The 18,973-nt window shown below is 35.5% G+C and overlaps 1 protein-coding gene across 2 annotated transcripts in view; it reads right to left on the reverse strand.

Annotated features, from left to right (window-relative positions):
• Nucleotides 1–18,973, reverse strand: part of si:dkey-12j5.1 — a 156,638-nt gene that overhangs the window by 128,606 nt on the left and 9,059 nt on the right. For both annotated transcript variants that reach the window (XM_073926114.1, XM_017351506.3), the window contains 3 exons: nt 16,211–16,334; nt 8,015–8,131; nt 4,945–5,013 (listed from right to left, as the gene is read on the reverse strand). In XM_073926114.1, coding sequence (XP_073782215.1) covers nt 4,945–5,013; nt 8,015–8,131; nt 16,211–16,334 — 310 coding nt within the window. The remainder of the gene's footprint in view (nt 1–4,944; nt 5,014–8,014; nt 8,132–16,210; nt 16,335–18,973) is intronic.

The following is an 18,973-nucleotide window of genomic DNA, read 5'->3' on the forward strand; positions in this document are numbered from 1 at the left end:
AAATATATGTAACAAGAACTCATCTTTAATTTATTCCAAGGAAAACATACTATTTTAAGCAATAGAAAAAGTGTAATTTTTTACATTTATTTATTTAATAAATGTAGTAAATAAAAAATAGACTTAATATATAAACATGGTAAAACAATTATTCATTTTCCTTCAGCTTAGTGTATAGAAGACTGGATTTTGTTTTGTTTGTATAAACAAATAGAAGACGCTCAACTGATAAACAAATACATGCTAATGTGTGTATACGTATATACAGTTGAAGTCAGAATTATTAGCACCCCTGTTTATATTTTTTCCCCAATTTCTGTTTAATGGAAGGAAGATTGTTTCAGCACATTTCTAAGCATAATGGTTATAAAAACTTATTTCTAATAACCGATTTATTTTATCTTTGCCATGATGACAGTAAATAATATTTTACTAGATATTTTTCAAGACACTTCTATACAGCTTAAAGTGACATTTCAAGGCTTAACTAGGATAAGTAGGTTAACTAGGCAGGTTAGGCTAATTAGGCAAGTTATTGTATAATGATGGTTTGTTCTGTAGACTTATCGAAAATAATATAGCTTAAAGGGGTTAATAATTTTTGGTTTGTATAAAATTAAAAACTGCTTTTATTCAGAAGACTTTCTCCAGAAGAAAAAATATTCTCAGACATACTGTGAAAATTGCCTTGCTCTGTTAAACATGATTTGGGAAATATTTAAAAAAAGAAAAAAAATTCAAAGGAGGGTAACAATTCTGACTTCACTGGTATATTCATATTCAAATAGAAAGATCTCATAGATCTACATAAAATATATTCAACCCATTTTCTCAACTTTCCCAGGAATATATCCTTCTTTAAGTGAACTACAGAAGTGATTTATTTCCATTGTATAGATCTCAATAGTTGCATCTATCCAATTGTGATTGCTTTTTTACTGGCAGTCATGAGAGCATGCATCAGGTATTTATTGTCTGCCGTTACTGTATCTTGAATTACACAGCCAAAATATAACAACTTACTTTCTAGAGGTATCTTTTAAATATATGTTCAAGAGCCTCCTGTATTTATTTCTAATATTCTTGATTATACATACACTCCCAAAATATATATCATTTTGGAGACCTGTTGGTATATTTGAATGTTATTTCTGGTATTTTGAAATATCTAATAATGTTTTTCCAACAGTATTCTTTAAAGTTGAATGAACTTGTTGATTTACATTGAAATTCCCATATACTTGACTACTATTCACCAGTAAAGGTTATTCCACTTTCTGTCTCCAATTTGTCTTTTATATAATTTGTGGAATGTGTTTTCGTAGCAGACATATTAAAAGTGAAGGGAAATCCAAATGAATGAGATCCAAATGTTTACATACATTAATTATTAAACACCTGTTTCTAAATGGTCTCTCTCTAAAAATGAGGGGGACTTTTCCCTTCCCTTGACCTTTGTTACAGATAGAAAAATCTTAACCATAAATATGTGGAGATGAAAAAGTCACATGATGAACCAATGCTCATCACAAACAAGTTTTCCGAGCAGCAAATGAAAAAACACACAAATCCATTAAAGGTGCTTTAGAAGTAGTGTGAAACTCTAATACACATAACTAATGGGAAAAATAAACTAGTAATGTCAACAAAGAAGCATAAAAAATGTCATGCATGGAATTCTCTAAAAATCGTTTTACAGTTATTCACTGTACAGTGGTCCCTTGCTATAACGCAGTCCACCTTTCACAGCCTTGCAGTTTTGCTGATTTTTTTTGGGGGCAATTCAACATGCCTTTTTTATACAGCACTCCTTTTCTTTTCAGTGTTCTGCATCCTGACTGGCTGTAGATCATTCGTCACCTTGGAATTATAAGGTTCTATCTGTGTTCTGAATGATTTTAAGATTTTGCATTTTGAAAAAAAAAAAAAAAAACAGTATATGTGTAACATTTTTTTTTTAAATAAACAGTACATTTTAAATAAAATGTAAACAACTTATTAAAAAAAAACATCCCATAAATGTAAATAAGTTGTCATTTAATTAGAATATGTCAATAACTCAATTTTGACAAAAATGTCAGATAGAACCTTATAGTTCTAAGGAGACACATTGCCAATCAATCTTTGTCAGGAGCCATGTTTCTTATACAGTACAGAATGCTTTTAGCTTGCCAAACTTAAATAAATCTTTGATAGCTAACAGTGCGACTCTGAAGTACTATACTGTATGTTTCCATGTTTTCTCTCCAACAAACCCCAAAATGTTGATGAAACGTTTAGCACCATCAAAGGCACCAACAGTAGCACCAAAAGAGGCAGAGGAAAATGCTAACCATCGCACAAAAAGTTGGAGTTCTGGACATACTAAAGAAAGGTAGAAGTTATGTGGCTGCAGAGTGCCATTACAGAATAAATTAATCTTTGGTTCATTACATAAAGAAGGAAAATAGCATAAGTGTTTAAACAAGAGAGAAAAGTGTGAAATGTTCATGCCTGTCTGAGAAAAGTGTATAAAGTGTGTAGTGAGGGATTTTAGCCTTAAAACATCTATAACAATTGTAAAAAATAAAGCTGACTACTTCACGGATTTCGCATATTGCGTGTTATTTTTAGAATGTAACTCCCTCGATTAACAAGGGACCACTGTATACATTGAGGAAACTTTTAACATTTAACTTAAAGTATTTTTACAGTTATTGATTTTTTTTTTTTTTTTACAGTAAGAATTATGCATGCAAATTTGTTATGTCTGTGCTTTTTTATGACATCACGCTGCAAGTAGCCTTATTCAGTCAGTTTTATACATTTTATAATCTGACAAAAGTGATCATAACAGTCAAATCCCAGCACTTTTACTGGACGTCTGAAAACTTTATGTCCTGGACTGCCACTATATATCTAAATTAGCAATCCTACTTTTTCTCGTACTCTCTTTCTCTCCATTTAGAAGTGCTCACCTTTCCCAGCTGTCCAATCAAAGAGCCCTGCTGCTGGGGGGCCCGGCTTCTGTCTAAACACCCGCTGTCACAGAAACGACCCTACAACCTTTGGCATCATTCTGACAGACAGCCAGGTGACTGGTTTTAATATTAATACGTCCCCCGTGCTGAGAGGAGATTCTATTTGTGTTGGGCTAAGGGAGAGCAGACGCTTTTTAAAAGTCAGGCTGCCTTCACTGTCTCCTCAGAATGAGCTGAACAAACATAAGCAAGTGTGAAAGAGAACTAAAGAAAAAGTGTGCTGCTCGCTGCTGTCAATTTATCATTCTCTCTCTGGAACTGACTTTTACAGCAGCTCATCCTGGTCCTGCCGTATTTCTTACTGTCTCTCGACCCTGTCATTCTTCTCCTTTCCTTTTTTCGCTGTTATTTAAATTCTCTGTTCTCTCGCTTTCTGCGATACCTCTCTCCGAGTGCTGGACAGGTGTCAGGCCGTTCACACTCTCTGCACAAAAAAAGGTCTTCCAGCACACTCACACTCCACTGAAAAGGTCATTGTAAAGTGCAAATAAAATACCATTCCTGCATTATTCAGCGGACACCTTTGCACTGATTGAAAAGGAGTAAGGAGTTTAAAGGGAAACAAATCTATAGTCTTAGCATTAATAACCGTGGACATGCTTTTGTTCAGAAGTTTAAAAGAGCTGTGGGACTCCTTCACACTATACAAATAACTTAACAGTTCAGCTCAACTTGTTTTGTTCATTGTCAATTCATGTTAAGAAATGGAATAACTAATGATAACTAAAACAAAATTATTGTAAAAGGGTACCCAATAAATCATACTGTCCCATTTTAAGCCACAAAACTCTCTGAAAGCTTTCAGTCCAAGGATCGAGTAAGCATGAAAGCATCAAAACAATCACTTCAAAACAAAAATGTACAGAAAACCAGGCTGATTATAACAGATGTGGCAGAGAGAAGAGTGATTCATGGCTGCTTTTCAGTGAATTATTCATACCAGTGTGTGTTTAGCTTTAAAACATGAGCTCTGTCATATTGTGTGAATGTTTCAGAGGAGCACAAGCCCTCATGGATCTCACAGTGTGAATCGCAGGCAAAACATTCCCAAATGACATGAAAGCTACATATCTAAACATACAGTAATGATGCTTGGGTCTGTTATACTCATGCACGAACAAACCACATATGATATGTGTGCTCCCAATGCACTGATTGCATGTGTATTTATGAACGGATACAATTCAGTGCACTCACACCATTTCAACAAACATCCAGTATAATGGTTCTTTTTGTCACGTGTATGTTGCTGTATTTAGCATTTGACAGGAACAGAAAATACAATTAAAAAAATGTTTTTTTTAAAAAATAATAATAGTATCTTTAGCGTTTCTTTACATGATATAGCTTACTGACTTCACCTCACCAGCCTCCCAGCAGCCAGAGCCATCTTTAAATAGTAAATAATTGCCCCGCTGACAATTATACAGTATTACAACACACTGGCTGAAGGTTTACTCCACAGCGGCAGCGCAGCACACATTAAACCCTCTCATTAAACACAGCACTGACAGCTTTAAGCCTGTTTATTAGACATACAGCTAATATTAGTGTACTTGTACAAGATGTATTCTATAGGTCTTTAAAGTTGCTTGCACAGCGAGAATAGACTGTCTTGGACTTAACTGTGCTCACACCTGATAATACATTAAGACTGCCTCTAGAACACATGTGCACTATTATAAGATAGTTTCTAAACCAATAGCTCGAGTACAGCTCATCAGTTTGATTTACATATAGGGAATCACCATCAAAGCTAAGACCTCAAAAAGACTACTGACAGATCTGATACATTCTGTTTCATATTTCAGCAGACACTTCAGTTCAGCCTGGCTGAGGAACATTGAACAGTCTAAAACATGAGATTTCTATACTTAAAGGAAACAGATTGAAGCATTTATAAAGTGTTAGAATACAGTCTTACCTCATACTCCTCAGCCTCGATCAGCAGTTTGGCTGTTGTTATTCTGGATTCGTAAGGTGGCATTTTGCTCTGAAGCACACAAAACAATGAATAATAAATTTAATTTAAATGACTGAAGGGTACTTGACTTGATGTGATTTGATGTGATAATTATATAAAAGCTCATTTTAGAGAAGACCTTGATTTTATGTGTAATTACCAAATACAAATTCAAAAGTTTGGGTTTCTTTTTTTTATTCAATAATTCGTCTAGTATGCTTGAAAACAGTTAAAATAATTGTTAAAAACAGTTAAGCTTTTTAAAACTTTATTAGAAGGTAGACCATTTTTGTCAATAAAAGAGCCCCAATTATGCATTATAAAAGATCCTATTTTGGTTTAGGGGGTCTCAAACATTTTTACGTAATAATCCCAATGACCCGCTATATGATTTGTTCAGCAATTTATTTGTTTCCAAACCACTCCTTAGCATGATGCTAATCTGTGCTGATTTGTCAGATTACCCAGTCTGTTGTGAAGGAGAAACACTTACAAGATCTCAAGGAAGAAGTAACTAGTCTATGTAAACTGCATAATAGTTAAAATACATAAAAGTCCCTGGTTGTCAAAGTCTGACAAAGCTCCATTTAGCAACAGTCTTTGCTAGTCCTTCCTTTAAGCCCGAAAGGCCAAAGAAGCCCGCGTTGCAGGGTAGGTTATTGTATCAATCACCAGTAAAATCACAGGAACAAACACAGCACACAGTTGGCTAAACTGTGATATTGTTGCGAAAATGAACTTTAACCCTTTATTTCCCACAGTCGCATCTCTGGTCATCGCCTTAGCGATACTAATTACGAGTCATGACCAATCCTATGATCCCCTGCTGAACGCTGATGTCTGAGGTGAAGGGCCCATTCACATTTTACCGGATCCAGCAGTTCATATTTGGCGATGTCCTATATCGACGTTGATAGGAATTGGCTCTTTTCACTAAGAATCAAAATCTTTAAACATGAGGTACTTTCAGACTTAAACCTCAGCTGGATGTTTTCATTCACTTAGAGCCGTGTCACTGTATGAAAGGACATTTTCAAAAACCCATAATAGGGGCTCTTTAAGTATCCTATAATTGATAGAGATTTTGTGTTTAGTGGTACATGTGCATTTTCTGACCAAACATATTATAACAATAATGTAACCAAACCAAAAAAAAAAAAAAAAGTAACTTTGGGTAGTGTACTTTTTTTGTTTACTGAACCTTGAGTTTAAGACTAAATTTAGATAGATTAAACAATGCATTTTGTTCAAAAGAATTAAAACTGATGTGTCACAATTATTGCCAGTGGTAAACAACAGAATGTAACAAACACGTTCCATTAAGCTTATCTAATTGTTTACCAAAACAATTGCTTATATTTGGTAGATAATATTCTTTGTGACATTACTTCAAATCATAATGATGTTTGAAAACTATTTTAGGATCAAAAAAAGCTTATGCTATACAAGCAAAAAAGAAAGATTCGCTTTACCGTACGTTCACACCGAAAGCGGCGAGAGCGTCCAAGGTCGCTCTGGCCGCCCTGGCGACAACGCTCTCTGCCTTCAGCTCCTGCGGCGAGAGAGTCAAAACTCGCTACATTGATCTCATTTTTAAAGGAGCCGTTGTAGCATATCAGTTACATTCCTGCATAAAACATGTTTCTAGCGTGAAAATGTTGCGCACTTCTTATCAAATTCATACAACAATGGAAGATCAAGTTGCGTGTGGCTTTGCTCTATTTATCCAATATGTGTCCATATGTCTGAAATATCCTGAAGCAGCAGTACTGTTTTGTACTGTCACATCGCGTGAGATTCCCGCTTTAAGATAAATATATAACATTAATGAACATCAGTAACTCGCCAGTAACTTATTTAATGCATGTTCCTGTAGGAAACAATTTTAAATAATTGGAAATCCGGCGACCGCAATAATCAAACCCTTGGGAACAACTGTGGTCGGAACCAAAGTTCACAGGTCTGTGTTCTCTGAACTGCTATCAAGCGATGGACGTCTTCGTTCTGATTGCTTGCCGCCGAACCGCGTCATAGCTCATTACCATAAAGTTGACTTGATTTCAACTCTTCTCGACGCTCACGCCGGCGAAGACGCGCTGCGCTGCTCCTCGCCGCTTATCGCCGCCGACTCTCATTGAAAATGAATGACTTCCGGCTACTTTGACGCTCTCGCCGCTTTCGGTGTGAACGTACGGTTAGACCTTTAGATAGACATCTTCAGAATTTCATTATAATGGTCTATTAAATCTAAATTTTTTTCTGGCTCTCAACGGATATTTTAAAAATCCCTCATCATAAACACCATTTCTTTTTCAACATGCTATATGATCAAGGGCAAGGCCACTTTATCTGTTGTGTCTTCATCATTGTCTATATTTTTAAAATAGTACACACTACCACAATCGCTCTCCACAATTCTCTACAATGGATGAATAGTTACTAAATCAGCCAAGTAAAAAGACTTGATAAGAGCGGCTATCATTGCAAAGCAGCATCTGCATATGACAAATTCATGTCTAGTGGCAAGCAAGATTGCTGAAATTTTAACCAGCAGGAAAGTAAACAAACTTTTATAAATTCCCTCAGCGAGTCAGTTCAGGTGAGGCTTGTTTTTTCTGTGGTTTCGTCAGCCCTACTTATTTAGACACACAGAAACCAAAATACGTCTTTGAAAAGCATGAAACGTGTAGCCTTAAGGAAGAAACAGAGTTTTTAACTGTTGCAAGACCGTGTCAGCAGAGGAGGGTGGTCATTTGATGGAAAAGCAGTGAGCGTGTGTGTATTTATGTGTGCGTTTCAGTGTGTGGCCCCAGGGCCAGCCTTGCGGCAGTCTGCCATCGTCTTGGCCTGGTATTAAGAGAAAAATGAAAAGCTAAATAAGCTAGTTTGTTCCCTTTCTTCCCTTATCTTTCCAGGACTAAGAAACCTTAAAGCGCAGTGCCATTTCCTTCAGTGCAATCATAGAGAGGTCGAAGTATAGGTCATTATGTGTCCTATCTTGCGTATGGAACACAAACACCTGTGAACACACCTTAGTCTGATCTTCTTCCTCCTCCATGTTGAGCTCTGTGCTGGTCAATGACTCTTCCTCTTTTTGTAGGCTAGGTAACCATGACGACACACTCTTCTTCAGGTACTCACGTCCCTCCTGCATACAAGCATAATAAAATACTATTTACTCTGACTGTAAAGGTATAGGCTCATTCTTCACTCAGAAAGAGGTGTGGGATGAGGGGAAGTAAGATGGTATCGAGATCCTTTTGAAAAGAGGAAAAGGGACAGAATATTATGAACTAGGAACTATTACAATAGAGAAAACAAAAAAGAAGCATAACAGATATTTGTATAAGGTGAAAAAGGAAAAAAAATACATTGGAAGAAGAATTAGAAGAAGTACAGTGGGTGACGCTTCAAACTGACCATTACGGCTGTGTGTGTTGCCACCATGGCACTAAGGGATTATGAACGTTTTTAGGTGTAACAGCAGTTTGCGACTTACCGCCAAGGGGCACAAAGGGACGGGATGCAAACAAACAGAAATATACAGAATATACAGTAGCTGTAAATACCCTGCTACTTGTAAATGAAGATGAAATAACGAAACAACGCATTTGAATTCCTTCCTTAATGATTAAAAATGTAGCCTAAATATAGAGAGAGGTACAGTTTTTGTTATTTTAAAGTTATAAGATAAAGACAGTCCATAAATAAGATTTTTCATTTACATTTTCTGATTATACACTCACCGGCCACTTTATTAGGTACACTCCGGGTTGGACCCCCTTTTGTCTTGAGAACTGCCTTAATCTTTCGTGGCCTAGATTTAACAAGGTATTATTCCCCAGAGATTTTGGTCCATATTGACATGATACTATCACACACATCCATGATGCTAATTTCCCATTCCACCACATCCCAAAGGTGCTCTGTCAGATTGAGTTCTGGTGACTGTGGAGGCCATTTAAGTATAGTGAACTCATTGTCATGTTTAAGAAACCAGTCTGAGATAATTTGCATTTTATGACATGGTGCATTATCCAGTTGGAAGTAGCCATTAGAAGATGGGTACACTGTGGTCACAAAGGGAAGGACTTGGTTAGCTAAAATACTCGGGTAGGATGTGGCATTGACAGACTGTCCAGACTTTGTCCTGGAGGGCTGGTGTCCTGCAAAGTTTAGTTCCAACCCCAATCAGACACACCTGGGCTAGCTAATCAAGATCTTACTAGGCATTCTAGAAACATCCTAGCAGGTGTGTTGAAGCAAGTTGGAACTAAAATCTGCAGGACGCCGGCCCTCCAGGACTGAGTTTGGACACTCCTGGCTTAATTGGAACCAATAGGCCCAAAGTGTGGCAAGAAAATATCCCCCACACCATACAAGATACAAGGCAGGATGGATCCATACTTTCATGTTGTTGATGCAAAATTCTAACCCTACCATCTGAATGTTGCAGCAGAAATCGAGGCTCATCAGACCAGGCAACGTTTTTCCAATCTTCTATTGTCCAATTTTGGTGAGCCTTTGTGAATTGTAGCCTCAGTTTCCCATTCTTAGCTGACAGGAGTGGCACTCTGTGTGGTCTTCTGCTGCTGTAGCCCATCTGCCTCAGGGTTTGACTTGTTGTGTATTCAGAGATGCTCTTCTGAATACCTCATTGTAACAAGTGGTTATTTGAGTTGCTGTTGCCTTTCCATCAGCTCAAACCAGTGTCTTGCCTTGCTATCAGCTGGAACTAGTCTGGCCATTCTGCTCTGACCTCATCTGGTGGCTGATTAGCTTATTGGCTAATTGGAAACTAACAAGCAGTTAGACAGGTGTAATAAAGTGGCCACTGAGTGTATTTTACTTTCTCATTTAATGTCCTAATTATTGTGCAATGTTTAAGATGCTAAAAAAAGTTGAAAACCACTACAGAAGTAGTAACATGGCATGGGGATATGAGAGACTAGAAAGCAGTGCAGGACAAGTCAAAGCCCTAAAATTAGGTGCATAGAAAGAAAGAAAGTGACAGAAAGTGCAAAAAATGGTATTGGAATGAGATGAAAGGAAGCAGGATGGGATGAGGATGTGGTAAAATTATAAAAGCAAGTAGAATACACTAAAGCAGAAAAAGGTAAAATGAAGTAGCCTGCTGTACAAGAGCCTTACACCAGGAAAGGAAATATACATAGGATGGAATAAGTAGTAGTGTATATGGCGAAGAAGTAGGAAATTGAATATTTAATAAAAAGTAGTATAAAGTTTGCAGCATGCAATTACAAAGATTATGGTGGAATGAAAGGATGTGTTGAAATTATAAAAGAAAGTAAAACACCTTGACGAAGCAGGATAAGGTAATAGGAAATAAAGAAATAAGAAAATGTGAGACAGGAAGAGGAGGAAGTAAATTTCCTAAGAGTAAATAATATAAGCTGGGAGGTAATAGTACTGTATATGATGAAGATAATGGATATACCATAGCCAAAGCATATTGTATAAAAGTGAAGAGTGAAGAGAAGAAATGACAGGAAGTAGAATAACAAGTGGCACAATATGAAAGAAAGTTGTATAGGATAAAAGTAAATGATAAAAAGAAGTAGAATACATTGATTAAGCAGAATAAGGTGTCATGAATTCAGATAAAGCGAGGACAGAAGAGGACAAGGAGGTTGTAGTAAATAAGTCAATTTGTGTTTAATTGATAAAGCACATTTATCACAGCAAAGCTGGCCAAAGTGCTCAATATACACAAGATTGGAGCAAAGAAAATAATATATATATTTTTTAATAATGTTATAAAAACATAAAAATAGACATAACAATTAAAATGCTTGGGAGTATGTCTTCAAAGTTCGAAGTTTTAAAAGATGAAGTTGAAGTTGTAATGCAGATATCCGGAGGCAATCTATTCCAAAGACATACTGCATATGATGAAGGTAAAGAAATCAGCTATGCAGTTAAAAGATGTAAAGAATGTAGCCAATGAACAAACACATTAATGTACAGATTAGTTATGAGGAAGAATAAACTGCTGAATAGAATTACAAAGGTAGTAGGTAAAGGTGAGAGAATGTAAGACAGGAAATATTACAGCAGCAGAGGAAGTGGTAAAGAAAACTCTAGGAAACAGCATTGGCATAACAAGTGGTACAAGATGAGAGGAAAGAATAAAGTGTGAGGGGAAGTAATGTAGGAGAGCATAGTAGTACAAGATATGAAGAATCATGATAGACCGAGAGGAAGTTATAAATGTTTATTTATTTATTTAAATTTTTAAAAAGGAAAAGATTGAAAGATATTCAGGCCTGACTCATTCATCAACACATGAGTACAGTACAAACAATCACCAAACATACAAAACAAAGAGAAACAGACGACTATCTCAGTGGCTACAGCAATAGTTGATCATCAGGTGACGAGCATGGGATTAAAAAAAAAAAGTTTAAGTTTTGGTATTGTTTTTAGATGTTGTGAGATCCTATTACAGGCTTTTGCAAATACATAAAAAAAGATCTCTGTCCAAAAACAGTTTTTAAAAGCCAGAAACAGCAAATATCTATGAAGTGCAGATGTGGTGGAACGATCAGTCCTTGTATTGAGTTTTGAAACCAAAGCACAAAGGGCTTCTGAAGTAGCACTATTTAAAATTTGATAGTACCGTTTAATCCCTGTGAGGAAGTAAAATATGCCAAACTCATAAAAGCTTGTTACTGTAAAAATACAGAAAGTGCCACTATTAAACAATGGTTGAAGAATAGTCTCGTTGTTTGGCATTAGAAAAATGAGCGTATGTAGTTGAGAGAAAACCATGAAAAGTTTTCCAAAATATGGAATCCCTTTGTAGAATTTCTAAAGGAAGCTGATACAAATCTTTTGTCCATAAAACTTGTATTATCCCTAGAGATGGGTTGCAGCTGGAAGGGCATTCGCTGCGTAAAAACGTGCAGGATAAGTTGGCGGTTTATTCTGCTGTGGCGACCCCAGATAAGTAAACTAAGCCGAAAAGAAAATGAATGAATGAACTTGTATCATGTATCACCTGCTATTAACATACCATTGTTTTGATAAATTTATATTAAATGTGTATTTACATGCACTCATTTATTTATATACTTGTAATTTTTATGATTATTAAATTTTATTTTTATATAATTTTGTATGTTTTCTTTTCTTTAGCACATGTAAAAAGTTCCTAATAATTAAAAAAGAGGAAGTAGAATAGATTGAAAAATGGGAAAGGACAAAAAGAAGTAGGCCAGAATGAGAGAAATCAAGATCGGAGGAAGCCTTGAGAGGAAGACGCACTGTATTTGGTTGGAGTAAGTAGGTAAGTTGTGGAGGAATAATAGTATAGGATGAGAAGAAGCGCAATAAACAAGAAGAGATGGTGTAAAAATCACAAAAATCTGTCAAGTATGAAATGATGAAGGAAATGGCATAAATCACACAAAGTGGTAAAAGACAAAAGGGAACAACTGGGAAGACAGAGAGGAAGTAAGATGGATTGAGAGGTAACTTGATAGAATGAGAGAAAATGTCTTAGAACAGAGCCAAATTGAATCAGAAAGAGAAAGTAGAATAGAATGAAAGGTAGGACAGGACAATTAGATGCTACCAGAGATCCCCAAGCTAGGACTTGCGGACCAAGGGGCCTATGGTAACCTTTGATTTGGCCCACCATCTCATCTGAGAACAGAGGGATAATGATGGGGATGATTTCAAGATTGTCAATTCAAATTTAATGTAACCCTTTGTTTGTTTGTTTGTTTGTTTGTTCTATTTTTTCAATGAAATGGTGTAAATTAATCTGATTTTGTTTAAATGTTAGCCAACAATGCAGAGACTTTGGTGAGCAAATCAAGTCAAAGGCAAATTCTGCTTGAATTGTGTATTCAGCATTGAACTCCACTGTGTTGTAAATGTTATTGTTTATGTTTTTATTGCAATAAGTTATCATTTAAAAAGTTATTCAGCATTAGTAAATAAGATTTAAACTAATGTTTTTGGTTTATTCTGGAATACTATGAATAATCAGGAAATAAACCATTTCTTTAATGCAATATGTTTTGGTATATATACCTTCGGCCCACTGCCCTTAATGATAAGTGGTTTTTAGCCCTTCATACGAAAAAGTTTGTGCATCCCTGCTCTATACGATGAGGGAATAGATAAATACACTGAAAAAAATATTTTTCTTCCTTAAAGATTTTGGTCCCTATCATACACCCAAAACGTTTTTGCCCTGACATGTTGCTATTTTCAGACCACCGCAACTCTAATTTTTCCATTTTCCGCCACATTGTTTAAATAGTAAATCCATTTTCACTACTTTGTGGACTCATGGGTGATTTGGTCTAGAAAAGAGGTGTGTTAAGAAGCATTGTTGATGCTATGCCATTTTGGGGAACTATAATAGATGCGTTAGCTGTGTGCCTCGCTTAAAAATTGCTTAAAACATGCAGGATGTAGAGCAATACGCAAATATCTTTACAAATGAAAAAGAATGAAAGGATTAAAATATTACAAAAATTATTACTTTTTACATAAATATAAAATCCACTGCCTCCATGCCTTCTTCACCTCAGGGGGCTTTTTCAGTTTATTCATGACAACTTGCTTTTGTATAATGTTATTATTAGTAGTAGTAGTATTTATTAATGCATATTTATGCTTTTTTTATCAAAATCAAGCTTAGATTTGTCCACCTGTCAGGTTTAGAACCAATTAGGGAATAGCATGCGTGTTATACTTAGCAGTTTTTTGACCACACTTCATAATTGTTGCTCATTTATTTGTTTGAACTGAATTTAGAAATGGTTTTGAAACAAATTTGTGCGCTTTACAAGCAAAATTAAATATTTAGGCTTACTGATGTCTTCAGTGGAGTGTACAACCCCATTTCCTTATCCACGAAAGAAAAAAGAGAAAGAGAAAGTAAAGGCCTTTTGGAGGAGGCTTCTTTTTTATCGTCGCACACTGCAGATGGTCTGTTTAACTGTTTTCTCACCAGTGTAGGCATTCAGTTTTTCTACTTACAAAGTCCACCATATACATAGCAAATGACCTTTTGAAATTTTTAATAGAAATCATTATTTTATTGATGTTTGATATTTTATCAAGATTATGTCTTGATATATGGTTTCCTCTCTCTTACTCTCGGTTCAAGTGCACATGCTGCGTGATGAAAAGACAATGACAACACGCACATATGATGACTTTTTGTAAACAGTTTTGTTGTTTAAATATGATTTTGCATTAATTTGCATACATGCTTTATAAGCTGTAAAATAAAAGGTAAAGCCTATTTATTCTATTTATGATAGATCCAGGAGATCCAGATCCAGGAGGCGATCAGCATCAGCGCTGGTTTGTCATCAACTCGTCTGTATCAAACAGCAATAATCTCCTTCCATTTTGCTTCTTTGGCATATATGTCTGTAGGCACGTGTGGTCATCCAATATCGTCCCGCGAGACAACAAAAACTGCTGCTCTGGGATGAGCCGTGTGCAAAACAATTGCGGCCGTTAGTAAACCATTCAAAAGTAGCCCCTCTTAACGCAAAAAAGCTAATTCAATCGACCCCTTATGCAGCCAAACTAAAAATATAAAAAATAATATTTTTAATAGTTTAACTGATAACATTAATCGGTTACAAACGCACCCTTTCGGTTAATCGATTATTTTGAGCACCCCTAGTTCAAACATAAAAAAAAACATAAATCCTAATTTCTTATTACTTCTTTTCAATCTGCACTACACAAAAATGATTTAGTCTAAACAACTAAAAAAATCAAGAAGCATTTTCTAGACCAGAAATATATATATATATATTTTAATAATAAAAAAGTCAGTTTGTTTCCTGAAAACTAGCTAAACAAAGTTAAGTAAAATAAGCTTTCTTAAAACCCAAACAATATTATTTTACTTACACAACTGGCAGATTATTTAGCTTGTTTTCAGGAAAAGTTATTTAATTTAGTCTTATTATTTCTGAAAACAAGCAACATTTGTTACTCGTCTAAAAAATGCTTCTTGATTTTGTAGATGTTTGGACTAAAACCTTTTTTGTAGTACAGGATGAAAGAAGGTAATATAAAGTAGGGTGACAGCTAGCAGAATGAGAGGGAAAGTAGGAATGGATGAGAAGATGGAGTAAAGGATAAAAGCGAGTAGGAGGAAAAAAATGGGAAGTGGCACTTTATATGATTCTAAGATGAAGGAAATGGCATAGACAAAAAGAAGTGGCACAGAATGAAAGGAAGAGGGATCCGATGAGAGAAAGTGATATAATAAGAGAAAAAGCAGTGAAGTATTATTGTATTTAGAAAAAAAAGGGATAAGCAAAAGTTAAAAAAGATAAACTGAAACAATGGAGATGAAGAGAAAGTAAGATGGAATGAGAGGAAACAGAAGAAATGAACAGGATCTACAAACTAGTAGAAAAGGAAAAAAAGATTATCTATAAGACGAGAGGAAGCGGTATAGGATGAGGTAAAGTGACAGAAAGTAGGAAAAGACAGCGGTATGAGACGAAATGAAGCAGAACAGGATGAGATGAAGCAGAATATGCTTTTAAAAAAAAGGAGGAAGTTGTACAGGATAAGAGAACGTGGTACAGAACAAGAGGGAGTAATATGGGACTGACATGGGATGAGATGAAAAGCACAAGCATGAAAAGGGTTGAGGTTAGAGGACACAAAGAGACTTGAAGTTTATGATTGTTGAGTCAAGTTCTACTGTCAGCTCTCTGAAGGGAAATGGAAGGGTCTTCTGAAGTGAAAATCCCCACTCTAAGCTGCAAACTCGGGATGAGTTGACATGCTGGTCTTATGTCAGTTTGCCCCCTAGTGCTTAAGTGAAGAACTGCATGAAAGTAAAAGTGTGCAATAGTAGTAAATCTGTCCAACAGAGAGTCATTTTCAATAAGCTTGTTCTATTAAGGGCTTATAATGAATTAGCTGCGACCTAACTCTGTCATATTCGGTCTTTGTCTTTCCCAAAAACAAGCATATATGCCCAAAACCTGTATTTTATAATAACTCTCTCTCTCTCTCACAGAAAATTTCCATCTACGTCTTCTCCTCAGAAATACATGAGTCAGCTCTCTCAGCTGCTCGCCACCTACACTAATTATGACTGCATAATGACCCACTGCTCAGACCGCTTTTCTTTCTAAAAGTGCAGTGAACCAGCGAGACAGTGAGGGAATTCTGGGTAATTCAATCTGCAGATGTGCTGTTATACCTCAGTTTTCTCGATGCTGAACAGGTAGCTGGCCATCAGCTGCAGAGCTTCAGGGTTGTTTTCATCATACTGTAGTGCTTTGTCGATGGCTTCTTTACAGCGGTCAGCAGCGGCTTCCTCCATGCTGTCAAACAATACAACATTAGTATTAATAGCAGCGTTATTGAACTCATTGTCTAACCCATGTAAAAGAAAAATCTTTTTTATAAGGGGTTTAAACACAGTTGTGAGGCAACATGGTGTGATTACAGTCATATAACAGTCTGGAGAAACAGTTTGATTGACATTTTTCTTTTGTATGTTTTGTTAGAGGGGAATGTCAAGCCCATTAAGGACAAACTTTCCCTCATAATAATAGACAGCCATGAGTAACAAGCAGCCGTCTGCTATTTGAATTTTAGCACAGTACCCATTGAAAATATTAGCCCCTTTCACACAGTGAAACCGGTAAATATCCAAAAATAATAATAATTCCCGGACGACTTTCCCGTGCTCGTATTTGTAAAAAAAAAAAGGGAGTAACACAGTTGACAGTTTCACTCTTAATTAAAACTTTAGCATTCATGTAACTGCTTTTGTCTAAAAGATAGACCAAATGACTGAGATTTTTTTAAATAAATTAAATTAAATGATTAAAAATTTTTTATAAATAAATAAATGTTAATAAAAATAAATAAATACATTTTCTACCATCCGGAGGCAGAAGCACAGCTAAAAACAGCCTTGTTTACACATTTGCCTACAATACAAATGTTAATGATATGAAGGAACACTTTTGCACGTTAAGATGTACATTTGAGTGTGTGCTGCAGCTTGTGAGATATTTTTTAAAACTAAAGTCTATCAGTGTTGTAGGCTATACTAAAATCTGACACACGTGCTTGCACTTCGTTCAGCTGAATGCAGAGTTTGCAGGTAAACTTAAGGCAGTTTATCATAAGCATTTTAACAATCATTTTCGTTGACACTAAAAAGGAACTTAGAAACATTATCTGACTAACAGGCAGCAGCAAAATGTGTCTGGAGAAGGATTCAAAGGTGTTTATTTTTATGAACAGCATGGACATGAATGCGTCCGAATGTTGTGATTGGCTGGAGTAGACATCTCACGTCAGTGCGTTCTAAACGTGAATGCGCTATTTCCGGCAAGTTTCCTCCTGCATTCATACAAAGCAACATTCTGGGAAAATACTGGTAATGTTACAACTTCTCTTTCTGGAAAATTGAAATATAAATTTACCAGACAATGTCAGCGACTAAAAAACATTATAAATGTGGAGCATTAAGCCTCATGCACACTACGAGTGATTGTTCATTTCAATGGAGAGTGAGCAACTTCCAGCGACCTCTGTCTACATGAGCGACAGCAACCTTCAGCGACCAGGTGGGTATGTCGAATTACACGACAAAGCTGAGAATCCTATAACTTTTTGCAAATAAAGAGCAACTTTCTTGAGCTCATGTGATCTCTCTCAGCTCGCTCAGAGGCGGATGTATTCTCCGTGCTGTAAACCTACACAGACTTGTAGCAGGTCACCACTCAGAGCGACAGGTCACTACAAAGTCGCTGCTAGTGTGAATGAGGCATTATAGATGTCCTCAGAGCCACTTCTTTTGACATTTTCAGTTTATAACACAGATAACGATAGTCCAGTTTTGAATTTGCTGCTATGGTGAAGCACAGACTTTTGTAGCTTTGTTTGAATTTGAAGCGACAGTCACCAAAAGGAGCCATTTTAAAGAGTTATAAAACATTATTTGTGTGCCGTTTTGAGCTGAAACCTCACATGCAAACTATAGGGACATCAGAGACTTACTTTACATCTTGCAAAAAGGAGCATAATAAGACCCCTTTAAATTTAATGCCAAAAAAATGAAAACATTTTCACAAACAAACTAAATTCAGTCTATAACTTTGCACTTTAATTTTTAAATTTGGAAAAAGTGAATAAGCAGTATTAGACAAAAGGAAGTGAGAAAGCATAAGAACAGAACAGACTAACAGGTAATGAATAAGATAGCAATGCTTCCCACAGGTTTGAAATATACTTTCGGTTGTAGCAGGGTTGAAACACACTATTTACCCAAAGCACACAAATAGTTAACTATATGCAACAAACAAAACATAATTCATTGTTAACACTATTTTTATTATTATCTGTTTTAAACTTTTTCTTTTCAATGGGTTAAAGTTTAAAAAAAATCCACTATTTCTCTTTTATGCTATTCAGGAGCCATGTGCACCCACTGAAAGGTCAATTCTGCTTCTCTCTATCTCTCATTTAAGTTCAGGTTGCTATATTGGCATAACATTTTGTACAGTATTGCCAAAGCATTTTAATGCATATAATATGAAATGTATTGGTATCATCAAATTAATAAAATATACAGCAAATGAGAAATACATGACAGAAAAAAGCAATAAATACAGACAATATCTCTAAAAATTAGAATTACAAGAATAAAACGTGTCTATTATTTAAATAAGGCAAACGAGTTGATTACCCTTTTCTAATGGATTAAAAATATTCTGCAGCCAATTTAGATGTAATTTTGTTTATATATATATATATATATATACATATATATATATATATATATATATATATATATATATATATATATATATATATATATATATATATATATATATATATATATATATATATATGAGTATTTAGTAATGTTTTTCTGAGCTGTTTAGATTAAAAAATTAATTATTTAACGGTTTGTTCGCTCTCGTAGCTGTGCGCATAAAATTAA

The sequence above is a fragment of the Danio rerio genome, chromosome 16 (assembly GCF_049306965.1).
Source record: "Danio rerio strain Tuebingen ecotype United States chromosome 16, GRCz12tu, whole genome shotgun sequence".
NCBI classification, from domain to species: Eukaryota; Metazoa; Chordata; class Actinopteri; order Cypriniformes; family Danionidae; genus Danio; species Danio rerio.